The following is a 21,436-nucleotide window of genomic DNA, read 5'->3' as shown; positions in this document are numbered from 1 at the left end:
TGTACACATGTACATTATATATATATATATAGGTGGCTCTTCAGAGCAGCCCTGCTTTTACACAGTCTATTGCAGAGGTCACACTTTAGCCGGGATTGAGGGACGCCAACCGGAACTGCCTTGCTGTGGACCTTCATATGACACTTCAGACCTTGATTTGCAGACCATAGAGCAAATAGAACATCTGTGCTCTGCAGTATTTTCCCACATTTTATCACAGATGTGGTTCAGCACCAAAACTTCTGACAGACTTGACATATCTGACAGATTTTTCTTCCAAATATCATGCTTAATTTTTGCATGATCATATTTTTTCTTCTCAAAGCTGCCATGGGGCCTTCCAGAAGTTGTTGGAACGGTACAACAAGTGAATTGCAGCCGGAGGAGATTACTTAGAAGGGGACCGGAGTTTCATGTGTATACTATCAATAAAAGTGCCCATACAAAAAAGTATGGAAACTTAACGGGTCCCAACTCTAATTAGGCCCCGTTTCTTAGTGTTTTGTCCGAATGAAATGAAACTTTGGTCATAACTAGTTTATTATATTAAAAACATCACATCAAAACACTAGGGTCTTTGGCTTTTTTTTTTTCTCCGTTGACTGTAAAATGCTCAAAAAAACGATTGAATGTCCTCTGTTTTTTTTTTTTGGGGTCACCCTGTATGTACACACACACACACACACACACACACACACACACACACACACACACATATATATATATATATATATATATATATATATATATATATATAAAGGTTAATGCTTCGTTAGTACATTTAATGTTGACAAAAAGTAGAGAAGAATCATCATTCTTTTGGGCCGAAAGATCATTAGCATTCATGTAGAAGATGCAAGTGAAGATCTTTGGTACAATCTTACTTCCTGCAGAGATTCAAAAATGTTATTCGCATTGACCTGCTCAAAAGAGGTTCTTCAAGTGACTCATCTGATATTGCCTAAAACGAATTCCATTGAAATATGATATATTGAACAGATGAATGAGCTGAGAATAATCACAAAAAAAGGCACAGTACTTATAAAGAACAAATATTTTTATTGCACTAAAACAAAAAATATCGCAAATCACAAAAAAAGGCACAGTACTTATAAAGAACAAATGTTTTTATTGCACTAAAACAAAAAATATCACTAATCACAAAAAAAAGGCACAGTACTTATAAAGAACAAATGTTTTTATTGCACTAAAGCAAAAAATATCACTAATCACAAAAAAGGCACAGTACTTATAAAGAACAAATATTTTATTGCACTAAAACAAAAATATCACTAATCACAAAAAAGGCACAGTACTTATAAAGAACAAATGTTTTTATTGCACTAAAACAAAAAATATCACTAATCACAAAAAAAGGCACAGTACTTATAAAGAACAAATGTTTTTATTGCACTAAAACAAAAAATATCACTAATCACAAAAAAGGCACAGTACTTATAAAGAACAAATGTTTTTATTGCACTAAAACAAAAAATATCACTAATCACAAAAAAGGCACAGTACTTATAAAGAACAAATATTTTATTGCACTAAAACAAAAATATCACTAATCACAAAAAAGGCACAGTACTTATAAAGAACAAATGTTTTTATTGCACTAAAACAAAAAATATCACTAATCACAAAAAAAGGCACAGTACTTATAAAGAACAAATGTTTTTATTGCACTAAAACAAAAAATATCACTAATCACAAAAAAGGCACAGTACTTATAAAGAACAAATGTTTTTATTGCACTAAAACAAAAAATATCACTAATCACAAAAAAAAGGCACAGTACTTATAAAGAACAAATGTTTTTATTGCACTAAAGCAAAAAATATCACTAATCACAAAAAAGGCACAGTACTTATAAAGAACAAATATTTTATTGCACTAAAACAAAAATATCACTAATCACAAAAAAGGCACAGTACTTATAAAGAACAAATGTTTTTATTGCACTAAAACAAAAAATATCACTAATCACAAAAAAAGGCACAGTACTTATAAAGAACAAATGTTTTTATTGCACTAAAACAAAAAATATCACTAATCACAAAAAAGGCACAGTACTTATAAAGAACAAATGTTTTTATTGCACTAAAACAAAAAATATCACTAATCACAAAAAAGGCACAGTACTTATAAAGAACAAATTGCACTAAAACAACAAAAAAAATCACAAATATAGAAAAAAAGAATTACATGCTGCATCATTATTCGTGATTACAAAATAAAGTTTTAAAATGAACTATTTGTTAAACAAAAATATGTATTTCTTGTATAGTTGAAAATAGAGTATTTATTTTACTAAAGCTTAATATTTAAGTTGAAAACAGATTAAAGCAGTGACGTGCAGAGAACTATTTCAGGGCAGATGCTCAAGTAAAGAAAACAGCAAAAATATAGTAACGGTGAGGCGCAGGCCTATTTTAAAACAGGAGTAAACGGGCATGTGCTTGGCCAACCTAGCACCCATTCCATAACATCTGGACATCCTTGAATCAAAACATACTACATAGTATGAATATGGATAAAAAAAAACAAGCCGAGTATGCAAGGTCCCCCTCTACGAGTGAAACATTTACTTTCACCATGACTAATGTTTGTGCAAAATTTCCAAAAATTCAAGAAGTGATTATTGAGAAAAGTGTGAACAAACAAACAGATGAACGGACGAATGGGAGTGAATTACTAGATCGAATCCCTCCTTTGTTGGGGGACCAATAAGTATCTGTTAAATTAAAAATATTTATTAATTTTACTAGATACCTATTTCTGATTTCCCGCCAAAACACGAACACCTCTACCGAATGATTGTACACATATTTCTTTTTGCTTTCTGTGATAAAGAGGTTTACCTCGAAAATTTAAGAACTTTACACTAATTTTCATCTTGGTGTGACACATTGTTGTTAAATAAATAATTTATTATGAAAATTATTGAAATCGTTACTGTCATCTTTATTCTTTTGCTTCTTGTCTTGTACTCAATGGTATACTCTTACAAAAATGCATCGTTTATAGTCTTCGAACACAATTCCTTTTAGACTACACACAATGTTTCAAGTAAACTATAACATCCTCCTCTAATTATTTTGTATTTTTTGTGTAAATGAATAAATAGCCCTTACTCTTAATTCATCCTGAAGTCAAGGCTCAATGTTTAGATTAAAAATGGATGCGGATCATGTTTTGTTTAAAATCACCTATTTGTTAAGCAAAAAAAAAAAAAAAAAAATTATGGTATTTATTGTATACGTGAAAATAAAGAATTATCTCCCTTACTTTTGATTAGTTCTGAAGTCAAGGTCCGGTGTTTAAACTGAAGATCTATCAATGTCATGCCAAGGAGCATGTTAGTTATACTTTTATTTGTTGCTATAACCAATCTTCAGAGTACGGTGATTTATAATTATTATGGCTTTTAGGTCTGTATTGGACAAGGAAAGTGTTACAAACGAACAGACAGATAAATTTTATTTGTTTATATATAGCGTGAAGAAACAGATGTTTAATGCAATTGATGTCAGATATAAGATAACGTATAAGCTTTTCTATTTTAGAAAGTTTATGCATAATTAAATAAACACAAACTAATTTAAAAGCGACTACTTATATACGTGCGTGTAATAATGCATACGCAGGTGTATGTATGTGTAAATGTACGTGTATGTATGTGCAAATGTACGTGTATGTATGTGCAAATGTATGTGTATATATGTGCAAATGTAGAACTTCGATAGCATTTGCAACCATCCTTTTCGTTTTTGCAGGCTTTCCTTCTCCGCCTCCTTATTTCTTCGACCTTAGCTTAGCACTTTTCCAAGAGACCGTCTGCGTAATCTTGTTTTGTAGCAAGTAAAAGCACTTCAACCCAGAAGCAAGGAGAGGAACATTCCAGATGAAAGCACCTCTCTGCAGTTGAAGTGATCAATTGATAATCTTGGTATGTCTCGGCAAAGAAAAGAGGAAGGGGAAGAGGCGAAGAAACAAAACCTTAGATAGACAAAGCTGATTCAGATGACGACGACGAGTCGCATGGATTTTGTCCATCAATACGCAACACGCGCACACGCTAGTAGACACATAGAAAAAGAGGAAGAATAAGGAAAAGATCTCTCTCTCTCTCTCTCTCTCTCTCTCTCTCTCTCTCTCGAGAGAGAGAGAGAGAGAGAGAGAGAGAGAGAGAGAGAGAGAGAGATACGAAAGGGAATAATGAGAAAATAGAGATATAGAGGATAAACAGAGATAAAGAAAAAGAGGTGGGAGAAATGAAGAAGATGGAAAGATAGGAAAAGAGAGAGAGAGAGAGAGAGAAAGGGAGAGAGAAAGAAAAAGGGAGAGAGAGAGTGAGAGAGATAATCTTTCCTAGGCATGGTACCAAATAGTAACCCCTTACGTTCAAGTGGTGATATGCCTTGTTAGGGGGTGAACGTGAGTTAAAAAAAAAGAGATGAAAACGATAATGGAAGAGATAGAAATAAAGATAAATATGAAGATAGAGAGAGGGAGAAAGAGTGATAGGGAGGGATAAAAAAGGAGGAATAGAGGGAATAGGAAAAAGAGAGGAAGGAGAAAGACAGGAAGATGAAGGGAAGAGAAAAAAAAGGGGGAAGATAGTATATATAAAGAGAGAAGTGGTGCGATAATCAATAGAGCAACAATGTCAAGTGAGCAGACACACGTTGCAAACAGAGAATTGTTATTCTCATGCAACTAACCAAAGTAATAGCAGTAGAAATAGTTGATCAGTTGCAATAGACCAACAACAAAACAACATGAATAGATATTCTTAAAAATGAGTCTTTTTAATCGGCATGTTTAGCAATAAATATTCTATTTCAAACTTAAGCATGACAGACTGTAAAAATGCTATTAAAAAGTTAAACAAAACAGACTAACAAAATGCTATTTCAAAATATGAAAGCTTAACAAAATACTATTTCAAACTTAAGCATGACAGGCTTGTAAATTTGTTGTCTAAAACTTAAGCATGGCAGACTAGTAAAATTGCGGTTTCAACTTTAAGTATGACAGACTAATAAAAATGACTGAGTCAAAATCAAAACTAATAAAAAGAAGACATTAATAATGCTTTGTATTTTACTCAGATTTTATTTTTTGTCATTTAAAAGTTTTTCATTTACTAATCTGCAAAGACTGAATAAACAAATTCTAATCATTAAAGCAAACCCGAATTCCCTTGAAGATTTGAACTTTAATCCGCATCGTAAGCGTCCATCTTGTTTAATGGACATTGCATTAGGAGTTGATGATTATTAAGATTCCGTATCTCGACTAATTCTGGTATTTTCATTTTTTTTCTCCCTTTTTTTTTTGGGGGGGGGGCAACAGAATGGCCCCTTGTAAAGGGGGGAGGGTATTACGGATTAGACAAGGAAAAAGATTAAGAGTTTTCTTTTATTTTTAAAGCAAAGAATCAGTACCAACGACTAAGAATGCTAAGCGACTAAGAAAGCGAGAAGCCTGTCCTTCAGGCCGGGATTTCTGATGCTTCACTTAAGTTAATTCGTCTTCGGTAAATGTAGAGGAAACCCTTCATGCTGAGACAATTGCTATTTTTTTTTTTTTTTTTTTGAGATTGCCAGAATGCCCCCTTTTTGGGGGAGCTGGTTTTCACCCATATTAAAAACGACCTTGTGTCTAATTTGCTTTCGTGGGGAAGCAAATAAATACAATGACTAAGAATGCTAAAAAATTGTTGGAAATAAAATTAACCCTTTTAGTAAAAGAATTTTGTAGAAAGATTTTTGTATTTTACAAGATTTTTTTCAACTAATGATTGACAATACCAAGGCTAAAAACCACTCGAGAATAATATTTTAAATGGGGAATGGACTGTCGGTTGAATGATAAAGAATATTATGAAAGGACTGAAAACAGTGAATGGCTGAACAAAGTTTCACTATTTATGAAAAAGGTTTATGGTAAGTATTTCTTGACCTTATATATATTAGCGTCCAAAAGTAAGGGACAAAATTGAGAAAAATAATGTAAACAGTATGCTTTTTATCTATTTCTATCCTTTGCAAATGATTCAAATTTTAGTATGTCATTATGGATGATAACAACTACCAGTTGTCAAAATTTCAGCTTTTCACAGTTATTTCTAACAAATATTAGGTTTTAAAATGTTGTCCCTTAGTTTTCGACAGTACTATATATATATATATATATATATATATATATATATATATATATATATATATATAGTAATTTATAAAATATATATGGTGATTAAGCTACACTGAATATTCTGCGTTTCATCCACTCTAGGATTCGTCAGGCTTATGCGCGAATTCTGTGGTTGTTTCTCGGTTTTATATGGTCCTCTTCTGCTGAGGATTTTAGTTAGCCAATCAGCTTTCTAGTATCCACCGTGCCCCTTCCTATCAGCCAATGGGCATGCATTTTATCGAACAAAGGATCTGTTTTAGAACTAGGTTAGTGGTTTAAGGCAGACCTTTTCCTCCTTTTTTTTTTATATATATATAAATATACATATGTGTACATACATATATATATATACATACATATATGTGTGATCGTTTATGTATATTCATGTTTACTTAAGTTATTTATTTGTTTATTTTCTATTGTTTTTGTTAGTTTTAAAGCTATTTTGTATCGCTATCCTAGAGTAAGTTTTATTTTGTGAACAAAAGTTATTTGCTATTTCTCTTCTACAGTTTAATAGATTTTGGGGTTCTTTAAAGTACAGAATAGCAAATTTTTCATGGAGGCATAATTTACATGGGTCGTCTAAATGTCTGCACATGGTAGCTTGTCTTATTATTTTCCATTCGACTACCGGCGAATGTCCGCTTTCTTTGAGTTCCCAGTATTTATTCGCTAGTGTTGTTTTTATACAGTGTTTTTTATTGTTGAATGTACTTTTGTAGTCATAGTATCGGGTTCTGAAATCTAAGGAAGTCATGCCTACATAATATTTCTTGTTATTCGGGTTTTCTTTTGCAAATATTGTTGCTTGATAAATTACGCTTTTTGTTAGACATTTATTTTGAACTGGGCAAAGTGTGTGGTGTCTACAGTTGCATTTATCTTGTTCGTTATTAGTATTTTTATTTATGGTATGGTTGTTCAGGGTTGGTTTGTTATTGCTATTATTATTATTATTATTATTATTATTATTATTCTGCATGTGTTGGTTTTATTTTTGTCATGGTGTCTACTTTTTTATTGTTTATTTTGTTGTTGTTTACATTGTTTTTATTTAGTATTTTGTTATTATGTGCTTTAATTATCATCTCTAAATTTTCGCAACAACTGTAGGATAACTTTAAGGTATTTTTATTGAAGATTTTGTGTAAGGGGTTGGTTGCGGGAAAGTGTTTTTCAATAAGATCTTGGAATTTCTTGCCAAGTTTTGTTTTTAACATTTGATTGTATGGGGCCGTATACCAAATTATAGTTCTTTTTCTTCTATTTTTAATTTTATTATAGCTGTTGGTGGTTTGTTGCTTATATTTGATATCGATATTTTTGCATCCACTATTTTTTAGGGCTGTTTCGATGATGTTGGTTGACCTGTTAAATGCATTTTCATCACTTGAGTTATTACTGAGTCTACTTATGATCGAGTTAGGAATGTGTTTTATAATTGATGGTGGGTGATTGGATTTAGGGTTTACGTAAATTGGAGTAGCGTTATCTTTTAAGTATGGTTCATATGTGTTTTTATCTAAGTTTAACGTGACGTCCAGGAAGTTTGTTATTTTTATGTTAGCTGATACGTTGGTGATGTTCTCGACATATGACCAAACGAAGGTTGCTTCTTTCTCTTTCTTGTCCCATATCGCTATGTCAGGCTTTATCGTTTCATTTTCTAGGTATGTAGCACTCTCTACTTCTGTGTGGCAGAATCTGCACTTGCTATCATTGCTGAGACCACTCATTTGCATTGGTCATAAAACATTGATTTTAGGCAGCCATTATAATCTCTCCTGATCATAGTAGAAAGATCTTATTTTAACTAATCTATAGAGCCTTCCTTATCTATATAGTCCTAGGTAAATTCACTTAGAAAATACTTAGCACACTGTTGGTTGGCCCATTCTTCCAGTTTTTGGTGTATTTTTGGCTATTTCCATAACAGACTTGTTTTCTGATTCCATTTCATTTATAAGACAGTCTTGTCCAAAATGTTTAGCCAATTTCAGGATGTAGGTTGTTCTGCTGGCTCTTGATTCATGATGTTGATGTACTATTTTGAGGTTTGGATTTTGGTAGTTTATTGCCTGATACTCATCGTAGTGACACGATATTGATGGCCAATCTCTGAGAGACCTATACCTCTTGCTCCTTTGGGCAGATACAGCCTAGAAAGACACTGGTTTCTGCATGTTATTCTGTACAGTGTCAATATTTTCCATGTTTTAGTGTTCACATTCTGTTTATGTCCTTTTATGGCAAATCAACAATGCCGAAGCTGTATGTTATCACAGGCATATATAGATTGCTTTTCAATGAAACCCACATGATTATTAAAGAGTGCTCAATGAAGGACAGAGCTGGTATATAGTCTGTTTATTCTACAAACTTTATTGGTTACATATGTGCATACATGTTTGAGTGGAATCTCAATTCAGAGAGGCCCACCTCATCAGACGAAGGAAAGAGACATTATTAAAATGAGAATAAAGGTTCAGAACATTGATTCTCATTTCAATAATGTCTCCTTTCTTAGTCTGATGAGGTGGATTTCTTTGAATTGAGATTCCACTGAAACATGTTTGCACATATGTAACCAATAATGTTTGTATAATAAACAGACTATATATATATATATATATATATATAACTACTTCATTTACTCACATAAAATTAATATACGAAAGTATAGATTTATGCGTAAACTTTAAGTATTTACTTCAAAAGTGCTCAATATGTAGGTAGAGCTAGTTAGTAATTTATAAAATATATATGGCGATTAAGCTACACTGAATATTCGGCGTTTCATCCACTATAGGGTTTGTCAGGCTTATGCGCGAATTCTGTGGTTATTTCTCGTTTTTATATATGTTGAGGATTTTAGTTAGCCAATCAGCTTTCTAGTATCCACCGCGCCCCTTCCTATCAGCCAATGGGTATGCATTTTATCGAACAAAGGATCTGTTTTAGAACTAGGTTAGTGGTTTAAGGCAGACGATTTTCCTCATTTCTGCTCTTTTTTTTTTTATATATATAAATATACATATGTGTACACACATACATGCATATATATATATATATATATATATATATATATATGTGTGTGGTCGTTTATGTATATTCATGTTTATTTAATTCATTTATTTGTTTGTTTTCTATTGTTTTTGTTAGTTTTAAAGCTATTTTGTATCGCTATCCTAGAGTAAGTTTTATTTTGTGAACACAATTGTTTGCTATTTCTCTTCTACAGTTTAATAGATTTTGGGGTTCTTTAAAGTACAGAATAGCAAATTTTTCATGGAGGCATAATTTACATGGGTCGTCTAAATGCCTACACGTGGTAGCTTGTCTTATTATTTTCCATTCGACTTCCGGCGAATGTCCGCTTTCTTTGAGTTCCCAGTATTTATTCGCTAGTGTTGTTTTTATACAGTGTTTTTTTATTTTTGAATGTACTTTTGTGGTAGTTCACAATTTTTCACTGTGGATTCAGCTAGACGGGTGTTTTTCGTGAAAGATTAGCGAGGGGGAACCAGAGATTGGCGTTCAGACGAGCACCTGCCATGGAAATAACGATAAAACAAGGATAGGCTCGCAACGTCTCTTCTGTGGGAGAGAGGTTGCAGGCTAGAGAAAAGGGCATTCCCCACTAAGCCTATTTTGTACTCTGTCAAGGCAGGATAGGCTGTTTTTAGCAGCTCCTGCCCGGATATGGCAACAGTATTCCATCCTTGGACGTACTTGGCTTTTATATAGATAGAGAATTGCATCAGTAGTGAGATATCTTCTGGAGCGGTAGAAGGATCCCACCTTCTTTCCAGCGACCTTGGCAACAGACTTGATGTACGTGTTCCATTTCAGATCAGGAGTAAAGGTCAAACCCAGAAGCTTGTCAAAACACGGGGCCTCTCCCAGACGAGAGCCATCCATCACAATTGATGCCAGATGGGGATCAGAGCGTTGATGATGTAAGGATAGGAGTTTGGTTTTGGATGCATTAAAGGTAACCAGCCACATTTTCCCCCACTGAACCATGCGCTCGAGATCAGAGGAGAGAGAATCAGAGAGAGCTTTGTCATTTACAGCCTTTGATGTGTTGCTGTAGATGGTCGTGTCATCAGCATAGATGTCAACGAATGATTTAAGTATGTGTTTAGGGAGGTCATTGATGTAGATCAGGAAGAGAGTTGGGCCCAGGATTGACCCCTGAGGGACTCCAGCATTTATATTGCAGGCCTCCGATTTTTGTCCATCTACCACTACTCTTATGAGCCTATCGGAGAGAAATGATTTAATGATTGAGAAAACATTTCCAGTTATACCGTAGCTGGAAATTTTGTGAAGTAGACCCTTATGCCATACCTTGTCGAAGGCCTTTGATATGTCAAGAGCAATTGCCCTAGAAAGGAAGCCTTTGTCAAGAGATTCACTAATCCTGTGGGATATAACCGTCAGCACATCTGCAGTAGATCTTGCAGAGCGGAAACCATATTGTGTGTCACTAAGAAGGCTGTTCCTGCTGAGGTGGTTGACTATTTCTCTATTTAATATGGATTTCAGCAACTTACTCATAACACACAGGAGACTTATTGGTCTGTACTGAGAGGGAGATGACTTATCACCTGAATTCTTAAATACAGGGCAAACTGATGAGGTCTTCCAGGGAGTCGGAAAACGCTTCTCCTTAAGGCAGCGCTTAAATAGTTTCGTAAGTATGGGAGCAATTTCTGGTTAAAGCTTTTTTAACACTATAATTGGGATGCCATCAGAGCCAGTTGCTTTACTGGAATCTAGGTTCTTGATTAGCTTGGCGACCTCATGCATGGATATTTGTATGTTACCTAGCTTGTTCTGTGTTATAGGAGGAAATATGGGGTGTTGATGGCCTTTGTCGCATAGGGTAGAATTAGCTGCAAAGTTCTTTGCAAATAGTTTGGCCTTGTCTGACGCTGACGAGATGACCTCTGGTCCATTGATAATGGTTGGGATAGAACGCACACTTCTGTTCAGGATCCTATTTGTTATTTGCCAAAACTGGTGGGATCCAAGCCGCTGATCAGCTACCTTGGATTTAACAGACTGGGCATATAGCTCTCTTGCATTTTTTATTACTCTTTTACAGTGGTTGCTGGCAGTCCTGAAAGCAGCTTTAGTCTCAGTGCATCTATTACGTTGGTAGCTATGGAAAAAGTGATTTCTGTGCGCGATAGCAGCACATTCTGGGGAGAACCATGGCTGGCTGTTAGGTTTTTGTTGGAATTTTTTGATGGTATGAATTGGTCTATGCCTACAATTCGGTCAGATCTGATACTATAGAGAACACTTCCTTTTTAAACATGGAGTGCAGAGGTAAATCAGATATGAATGTACGGAAGCTATCCCAGTCAGCCATAGAGTATCGGTATACAGTACGGTGGAGGGGTACGTCTGGGGGCTTCTTACATTTCGTTTTTATCTTTGGTTGTCTTGGTTTTTGTGAAAATATTAAAATATATATATATATATATATATATATTAAAATGGTAGACTTTCTTTTGAATAAACCGAAATGAATATTTATGAATTTTGTAATTAAACAATTGTTTTAAAAAATCAGATTTTACAAACTTAATTTATGCTATTGCTTTTTTTTTCTTTCAATAAATATTTGATTAATAGCTATAAAATATATTCAGAAACACGTCATTAGCCCAGGGACGTTATTTCTTTAATCTAACGCTTATTCCATGGAGCTATTTAGGCAGGCGATAATAAAAGTAGGTTATGAATGTTTATGTTGGTCGAGTTGTTTTAGGAATTCATTGTTTTAAGCGTTTTTCATTGTTATTCAGATGATTTATAACCTTTATTCGCTTTATTTTAAATATTAAAAACATTGCTTAAGATTGGAATTTGATTTGGTTTCTTTGTTTAACGGCACATCAACCCTTTTAGATTTTGAATAAAGAAACAATACATATTCAAAACTAGGCACCGCCAAAACTGGGGGGGCAGGTCAGTACTTTTTGACGGACCGTCTTTTTAAAAAATCTACCAAAAATCAGGTAATTATCCGATCAATACGAAATTTTCAGCGATTATTAGGAGAAGAATGAACTTTATAACAGTGTACTTATTTTTCATAAACGATATTTATATATATATATATATTTTTGCTTACAACCCCCCCCCCCTTGTTTTGAAGTGGGAACAAATATGCTTAAAATAATCATCTGAAACTGAACAAAACATATTGTGTTGTTGTAAGGGACAGAATTATAGATTAAAAAAAAAAAAAAAAAAACTTGTTTGCATACCTTATTTTGACGTCTGAATATCAGAACTTCGATTGTGTTTAATTATCCCGCTTTTGAGTTTTGAAGTGTGAAATTCGGTGAATATGTTAAGTAAAATAATTAATTTAAGTTAAGCAAAACAAAAAAAATTTTTTTTTAATATTTATAAGAAAAAAGCCATTTTAAAATTTTTGATAAATAAATTAACAATTTTTTTTAGCGAGCCGAATAATGCATGACCATTATTAAACAGGGCATGCTTTGAATAATCGATACAAAAAAAAAATTCGATAAATATTGTGCCCTTTGTATTAAAAATAGCATCATTTTTTTCGATCCCGTTTGAAAACGTTTGCCGCCTTTCGACTACGGTGGACCAAACGCGCTGAAATAATTTTTTTTTATTCTGCTTTAAATTGCCCCCTCCCCCATTTTGGGGAGCCTGGCCCCCACACACATACACATTAAAAACCAAACTCATACAAATGGTCACCCATCTGGTACTGGCCAGCCTCAGCTTAATAATACATTGAAATTTTCGTCACTGAAAAATAAGTTTTTTTGGCCTGTTTGGTCTTCCATAGTTTTCTCCTTATCAAACGCAAACGTAAACAGAGTCGATCTAGACTCTACATCGACGCGAAATATCTGGTTACCTATATGAATAAGTGGAATTATTTGAAATTCAGGTACTTATATTATAATATTTTTGCATATTCTCTTAGAAAATCATCCTAAATCTTAGTTAGACAATAAATAAATAAATAAATTAATTATTTCAAAAACCTTTTTTTTTTAAATATTTAAGTACGTTTTTTGTGCAAGACAAAAAATGTCACTTGTCAACTTTTTGGGAAAATTTAACATTTAGAATTTAATTAAAAATAGTAGAAAAAGTTTTACATTATTCTGTTTTCTATATGATAAAATTCAGGGTTTTATCTTTCTGGAAAAAAAAAAGTTACTCAGAAATAATGGATTTTAATAAATGTAATTTAGTTTTAAAAAACAACAACTTGATTTTGCGGCCATTTTTGGCGGTGCCTATAAAACTATTCATTGTGCATACTCTGGTGAGTAAATGATCAAAGTAGATTGAATCAGAGGTAAGAAGAGTCGGAGTCTACAGTTTTTGCAGGAGTTAGAGTCAGTTATTATTAGTGCTAGGACAACAGCATATTCTTTTCATTGTTTTAACTCTCGAGTGTATATCTGTTGATATTTTATACGCTGTTATATAGAGTGATGTGGTTCTCGGTTGATTAACTGTGTCGAATATATACTCGAGAGTCAAAATAATGAAAAGAATATGCTGTTGTCGTAGCTCTAGTTATTATTAATTTTTTGTTTTAACTTGACTCGGTAATAGGATTTCAATTTAGCTGCCTCAAGAAAAATGTTTGAGGCGAGGAGTCTGAGTCAAAACTAAGCAATTTTGTAGAGGAGCAATTAGATATTTTTTAGATTTGGTAAGCTCTTGGCACTATTGCTTAGATCAAACAGAAGATTTCTGCTTTGGTTGTCATGAATAAAAAAAGAATGAAACTTTGATGAATAATTTTCTTGTTTTAATTTCACTAAAAACAATTTTTTTTTTTTTCTTTAATCGAAATTAGTAAAAGCTCAAAATAATGACAATTTAAGTAAATCTAATCTTTAAACAAGCAATAGAAATGCTATTTTTTAAAATTTGTAAATATTTGTAAAACTTGTTAAAAGTTAATGTCAGTATGAATAAACTTTGGGCCAAAATTCAGAGTTACATTAAAAAAAATTATTTTTTCAAATTGGTTTATCATTTTACCAAAAAAAAAAAAATGTTGTAAACGATTTTTTTTTCATGACATTAAAAGTAGATTATTTAATTAGTGATAGTTTTTTTAGATGTATTAAATGAATAGGCGATCAAAATTGACGTACGACAAATGACTTATAAGTACAAATACAGATACCAGTACATACACGGACATGTTGATCTTTCTTCTGAGTTCCACGGCCTTTTTTTTTTGTTTGGTGTAATGTTTCTTACACACATTCTATAATGAAGGTGATTTGATTACTGATTTTTATTTAATACTAGTGAGATGGGAGCGGCTTTGCCCGGTCATAAAATACGCTTAAATATGATATTTTAATTTGTTCAGATTTCAAAAGTAAAAAAAAAAAATATTTGGGTGCCATCAGCGAGAATTGAAACCGAAGGCAAAACTGTACCATTCAAAGCTGATAACGTTACCACTGTAAGCACATGTATGAACTAATTAAAAATTGAAAATAAACTAAGATGAATGTACAAAACGTTTAACGATTTTTTTTCCATTTTGACACATTTTTGATTCCTTAAAAACTATTTTAATCGACTAAAGACCCATAAAAAACAGTCCATAAAAAATCCGATCATTTGATGCCCCTAGCGACGCTCTGCGACTTTTAGTTTCGGAAGAGATAGAGTTTGAAAATATGGAGACAGACATATTGCCTTTTATATATTAAATTTATAAAATGACGACAATAAACATAAAAAGTAGTTCTCAAAGAAACAATAATCAAAATAAAAACTCATTTTTTCTTTATTCAAAGAATGAGAAAAATAACAAAGTGTAGTATCTGTTGTGATGCTGCAGTTGAACTATTTTGTAATCGATCAGTGAAGGAGAAATCCTTCTGAACTGAGGTATTTTTTTGTATTTTTGTTTTAATCTAAAGTGGTCTTTTGGGATCTAGATTCCCCCCACCCTCGCATTAAAAATCGACTTTGTGTCTAATTTTGCCCTCGTGGGAAGGTTAGGAAAATGGGAATAAGATTCTATAATCCTCTTCTATTAATTTGATTAAAATTCTAAGAAAAGTAGAAAGTGGACCTTGGCTTTACTTTCAATTAGTTTTTTGTCCATTAGTTCTCAGATTCCTTGAAAGAAAACAGCGATTTTTCCCCTTTGTCTGAATTTCAAAGGGGGAAGAATCTATGCATCTAACCCTTATCGTTGGCAAGTTTTTGACTTCGAAATAGTATTTTTTGTTAGTTCCTTACATCAAGTGGCTTCATGCCTTGTCAAGAGCAATTTCTATTAACAAATATTGAATTAAGCATTATATAAAATTGAATGAAATATTTTTCTATATTAAAATTCATTAAACATTTTCAGAACATAAAATTTAATTAACTAAAAGAATAAATTTGAATAAAATTCTTGAAGATTTGATAAATTCTAACAAAGAATTGTAATGAATTTGTTTACTTACGGGATGAGTCTCTTGAACAGGTCCAGTGTGACTATCCTGCAAAATTAAAATAAAGAAGTATATATATAAATATATAATATATATATATATATATATATATATATATATATCTACTCTTATATAAAAAGTTACTTTGCGTGCGTGTGTGTGTGTGTAAGTTCCTTTCTCATAGGGTCTGAAACGGCTGAGCCTATCTTCTGCAAATTTCACACAAAGCTAATTTATATGTCTGGCAGTGTTCTTAGATATTATTATTATTAATTATTATTTTATTATTATTTTTATTATTATTATTATTTATTATTATTATTATTTATTTATTTATTTTTGCATTAACAAATGTTGATAGTTAAGTAAAAATATTCGGTAAACCTTGCAGAGAATGCTCTGTTTTACGGTTGTTGTAAAAATGGAATGGAAATTTAAATTTCATTCCGTTTTAATTCGGTGCATTTTTACATTACGTCCAACTCATCGTTCACATTCGATATGTCAACTTTTATAGGTTTTCGGGTATGCTGACGAGGTTGAGGGTGCCTATTCCGAAAGCCGTTCTTAACATGGGGAGGTTGGAGTGTTTATTCGTTGTAAGCATACCCAAAAACCTGTAAAAGTCAACAGTGAATTGGACTTATGTAAAAAAAAAAAAAAAAAAAATACCAAAAAGTTATACCCAATTGACTTTCTCGTTAAAAATTAAATTATTTAGTTTTTGTTGCTAAAATTTTATTATGAAAAAAAAATCTTTCGTTTATGTATATAAAAAGTACGACTGTTGAAGGTTATTCTTTTGGTTACTTTCGTTTTTGGGGGACACAATAATAATAATAAAAAAAAAGTGTTAAAACATAGCAAAATTTAAATTTCCACTCAATTTTTACAACAACCGTAAAACAGCATATTCTCTGCAAGTTTTGCCAAATATTCAACACAAACCAAAGAGACAGCTGAATGACAACGCCTGAAATAGACAACAATACAAAGAGTCATTTTCCGGGGAGACCCTCTATCTTTGTCATTACGATGGTGCTTTTCCCCAAATATACTCAGATTTCATACAGGATACATATTTACAGAATCAAAGGGGGGAAAAATATGCATTGTTTGAGATGAAGAAATGACAGCAGAAACCAATGAATTACGCAATCGAAACGTGATGATAGCAATTCGTGAATGTGAAATAATTAAGCCTCTCAGTAGTGGACATCATCACGTCAATAGAGGTGAAAGGAATGGTTAAAAAGAGAATCTGGAAATAGATCTCTAAACTAACCTATCTCTGTCCAGGTCTTTATTTATCCTTCAAGTCTATTTTTATCATTTTTCACTTGTTTTCCTTAGCTTTCTCCTCTCAACTGAACCTGCCACCTAAAGTGTTCTACATTTACAGTTAAAAACGGGAAAAAGTTATAACCCTTTGACTTAGAATGCTTTATGCCGAATTAATATTGTTAAATCTGTGCTCATTTTTGCATTAAATACTAATCCCTGTTAATACTTAACCATACATCAAACGGATACCATATTTAGTTTGTCGCACTTTATCATAACAAAGATCCATACAAAATTTCAACCAGATCGGCCCGGTAGTTTCTGAGAAAAAGTGGGATGGACAGACATGTAAACTAAGAGGAATATAATATAAATTTAATTAACTCCTTGTAACCTGGTTGAACTAATTTGTTCAATCGTAAATAAATGAATATAACGGCATACATAAAATGAGAATTGATTTAAACACGCCTTGTACGTATTAGTTCAGTATCTGGGTAGGTGCCAGATACTTCCAGATTGCAACTGTCCACTGCTTACATTCAGTATGCCGCCATCTGTCTCAGAGAGTGGAGGATTTCGTTTGTTGTCATAAATACAGTTTTTTCAAGCACTATGGATAATAATCAAAGTAAGTTTATGAAATGCAAAAGTTCTCAGTGGCAGTTTAGCTATTGAACTTCATAATTTTTCCAGTTTGAAGACAATCATAGTAACATTATGCTTTAATTAAAATTAACGAATATCTTTTTAATCATCTACATCATAATTCAGGTCAGAAAGGGTTAAAGGACGTATCTCATATAAAGTGAAGTATTCTGGACCCAAAAGAAAAAAAAAGAAGATCTCAGGCACTTGGATCAAAAAACTAGGAAACCAATGATCATGCACATTGCATCACATCTGAGGGATTGTACTGATCAACTCTATATAAAAAAGGAAATAATTAATAAAGGACTGGGCAATATTAAAGATTGCATGAGCAATGCAATTAAAAGACCAAGGGAATATAGAAGTCAAAATACAGAGGCTGATTACCGCTGCCAAAAGCTTTACCAAAAGTGCACAGTGTGGACAGCAGTGATACAGGGAATAAAACACGCGAGGAAAAGCAAAATGGGAGGAGAAGCAGCTACATGAACGATTTATTAGATTGACAAAAGGCATAGCGGATAAAAACACATGGACATGGTTACAGAAAGGATGGATGAACAAAGAAATAATTTTGCTACTAACATCCATACAAAACAATAAAATAAAAATATGGTGACACTAACTTCGGTTGGTACTATACAAATTGGTTATGAATGGTTAAGTAGGAGCACCATCCATACCTCCACTAGAAGAGTAGACTAGAGTGCATTTGAATTTTGAGGAAATTTATTACCACTCGAATTTCAGAAAAAGCCAATGGCTGTTATCAACGAGAAACCAATGGTAAACAGCTGTTGTGAGAATGTAAGATGCTTTACAATGGTTATCAAAAAAATGGAGAATACTAGAAATCTAAAGAGACATCTTGTCACTTGTTGTTGCCAGTGAGCAATCATTGATAATGACTTGTGAGAACATGATGATGATGATGATGATGGTGATGATAAAGGAAAGCTTCAAAATAACGCAAGTCTTTCTCTGCTTATCCCAGCATTGATCTCTTCTTGTTACTGAGCTCAAACAATGATGTGCCAGGAAAAGTGCAGTTGTGGATTGTGCTATTGTTTATCCTAAAGGCACCTTTTCAGAAGGTATCCATTGTCTCTCCAGACAGAAGGAAACCAGTCAATAGGAATCATCATTATCATAATATCCACTTTACACACTGACATATATTGGACGGTTTTAAGAAATTTATCTCTTAACCTATCTGTCCAGGTCTTTATTTATTCTTTTTTCAATATTTTTATTACTTTTTTCCTTGTTTTCTTTGGCTCTCCCCTCTCAACTGAACCTGCTGTCTAAAGTTATTCTACATTCATTAACCAATTCTTTCAATGTGACCATACCATCGAAGTTTCCTGTTCTGCATACATCTTCCTATACTATTAAAATTAATCTTCCTCTGAAGTCATCAGATCTAAGTCTATCTTTACATTACATTAGTTTTTTCATGGTTATTAGTATCTATACCAATCACCCTATGCAAATAGGATGCGACACAAGGGCAGTTTAATGATGAGGGTGAATCATCCCCTTCCGATCATAGAAAAGCGAGACATCCCGTGAATGAATCTTTCTTCTGACACCAACAGCAAGTAGAAAAAAGAACTCATCCTATTCATTTAAAATCTTTATAGAAGCTCAAACATTTAAGAAAGCCATTTTTTTTCTCCACAAGAACATTCTCTGATATTCTTTTCATAAAACTTCTACCATTTTTTTCTTTTCTTCCTTGTTTTCATGCACTTCTTTTCTAGTGTCGATATTGTATATTGCACAAAAAACATTTCTTTCTCACCTGAGTTACGGAATCGATTTTTGGCCACCTAAGGGTATATTATTTTCCAAGCTAGTAGTTGGTCGGCAATTTCAAACAAAACCTTTCACTCTTTTAAAACAAAAACCTTTGTTGCCTGAGGAAATAATGGTTTCATACTTTGGGGTGAAATATCTTGTCTATCTTGTTTCTATGTTTCTCATTTTATAACTAAAATATTGATTCGTTTATTTTTGTATAAGAAAAAACAAAAGAGTCTCTTCAAACCTATTCTCAAATCATATATCCTACAGCACAAACGATCTGGAAGTCTACGCAAAAGCTGATGTGTGAACTGAAAAATCATTTTCTCGTGTTCTAACAATTCCTTTACAAAATATGCATTTTTTTTACCTGGAAGTCACCACTTATCAAGGCCCGAAGGCCACTCGAGGATAAGGGTTAATAAATGTAAGATGGTAGTGCAATAATTGTTAATTTGGTAGAATTTGATTATTTATTGGAATGGCTCAACAAAAACATGTTTACATTGGATTTCAAGGCTACTATGTAGTATTCAACCAGGAAGCAGGCCAGTGGAACAGTGTTCCATGGGTGGGTAGTTCTGGGAAAGAAGCTTTGTTCATGGAATCTGTGTTTAGATTTAGGCACAGATAGAGAGTGGTGGTTATAGTTAGTTTTTTGTGAAAGTTTGGCAAGGGGGAACCATAGATTGGAGTTCAGTCGAGCACCTACCATGAAAATAACAATAGAGCAGTGACAGGCGCGTAACGTCTCTTCTGTGGTAAAGAGGCTGCAGGGAAGAGAAAAGGGCATCACCTACTAGGTTTCGAAGTCGGTTTTGAATTCTTTCAAGGCTGGATAAGGCATGCCAATCAGCTCCTGCTCAGATGTGGCAACAGTACTCCATTTTAGGATGTACCTGACTCTTATACAGATAGAGGATTGTATCTGTAATGAGATACTTTCTGGAGTGGAAGAATGATCCTACTATTTTTTTTCCAGCGATCTTTGATGTGTGTGTTCCATTTCAGATGAGGAGTTCCCGAAGCTTGTCAAGCTACAGCACCAAAACCTAGAGAGCCATTCATTTCAATTGGGATGCGATGTGCACAAAATAAAATATTCAGCATTAGTTTATACTTGCAAAGTTGGTACAGTACTTAGATATGTCAGTTTCCATTCTAGCACTTTGAAGTTAGTAAGACAAAAAATATATTTCTGAATTGTCAAACTCGGAAATCTATCTGTCAAATTCAGGTATCTGAACAGAATTTCAAACATTACCTTTTATTTAATTCATGAGGGTAGCATGTTCTCATTCCATCAGCCATGACCGAGTAGAAGTCTTAAGTAATTCACAATAGTAGTTTGAGTATCGCCTGCACTGAGGATCAAACTTTCAACCCCCAAAAAAGTGTCACTTAGTACTGAATTTTACCAAGTACTTTATCTGTTGTTGCAGGCAATTCTAGTATGAATTTTGAGGATCTTAAATATCGGCTGAAACGTTGTAGTTTGAAGAATTCTACTAATATGATGAAAAATAGTTTTAAATTTTGAGGAGGAAATATGCTGATTAGTGAGAGAGTGAGTAACTATGATGAATGTATTTAAGTATTGACAAAAAATATATAAAAAATTATGTTTCTAAGCAAAAATAATTCACTTTGGACTTATGTTAAATGCCACATGTCTGGTTTTAGCTGATTATTCCAAAATTCCTTCACAAATACCAACCCCACATCATAGTTCGTGTAGGGGTGGCAACAGTCTAAGATTGCTTCATTAGGCTATACTGTCAGATGAAAGAGACTCTCTCATTTCAGGTCTAAATTGTGTCAGAATGAGAATATAGTCTCTGGTAATCTGGTAGGGCCACCCATGGCGAGTGGACTAATGTAGAACCTGAACTGACAAATAGAACTCTAGTGATGTCATGGGGAGCAGCATGACAGTGGCACGCCTTGGTAGAAGAACTAAAGAACCAGTCAATGAAAAGGTACAAAAGACG

General features: G+C 33.2%; 1 protein-coding gene and 1 long non-coding RNA gene across 21 annotated transcripts in view; one reads left to right on the top strand and one right to left on the bottom strand.

Moving 5' to 3' along the window:
* Window positions 1–21,436, bottom strand: part of LOC145243887 (uncharacterized) — a 1,140,095-nt gene that overhangs the window by 81,907 nt on the left and 1,036,752 nt on the right. For 15 of the 20 annotated variants that reach the window (XM_080106980.1, XM_080106982.1, XM_080106985.1 and 12 more), the window contains one exon: window positions 15,717–15,752. The exons of the other annotated variants lie outside the window; for them this stretch is intronic. In XM_080106980.1, coding sequence (XP_079963106.1) covers window positions 15,717–15,752 — 36 coding nt within the window. The remainder of the gene's footprint in view (window positions 1–15,716; window positions 15,753–21,436) is intronic. 20 annotated transcript variants of the gene reach the window in all.
* The window catches only part of LOC145243891 (uncharacterized), a 213,011-nt gene that overhangs the window by 106,464 nt on the left and 85,111 nt on the right, over window positions 1–21,436 (top strand). The gene's annotated exons all lie outside the window — the stretch shown is intronic.

The sequence above is a fragment of the Euprymna scolopes genome, chromosome 22, assembly GCF_053919585.1.
Source record: "Euprymna scolopes isolate OS-2025 chromosome 22, ASM5391958v1, whole genome shotgun sequence".
NCBI classification, from domain to species: domain Eukaryota; kingdom Metazoa; phylum Mollusca; class Cephalopoda; order Sepiida; family Sepiolidae; genus Euprymna; species Euprymna scolopes.
Note: the sequence above shows the minus strand (reverse complement) of the source record. Positions and strands in the feature narration are given on the sequence as shown.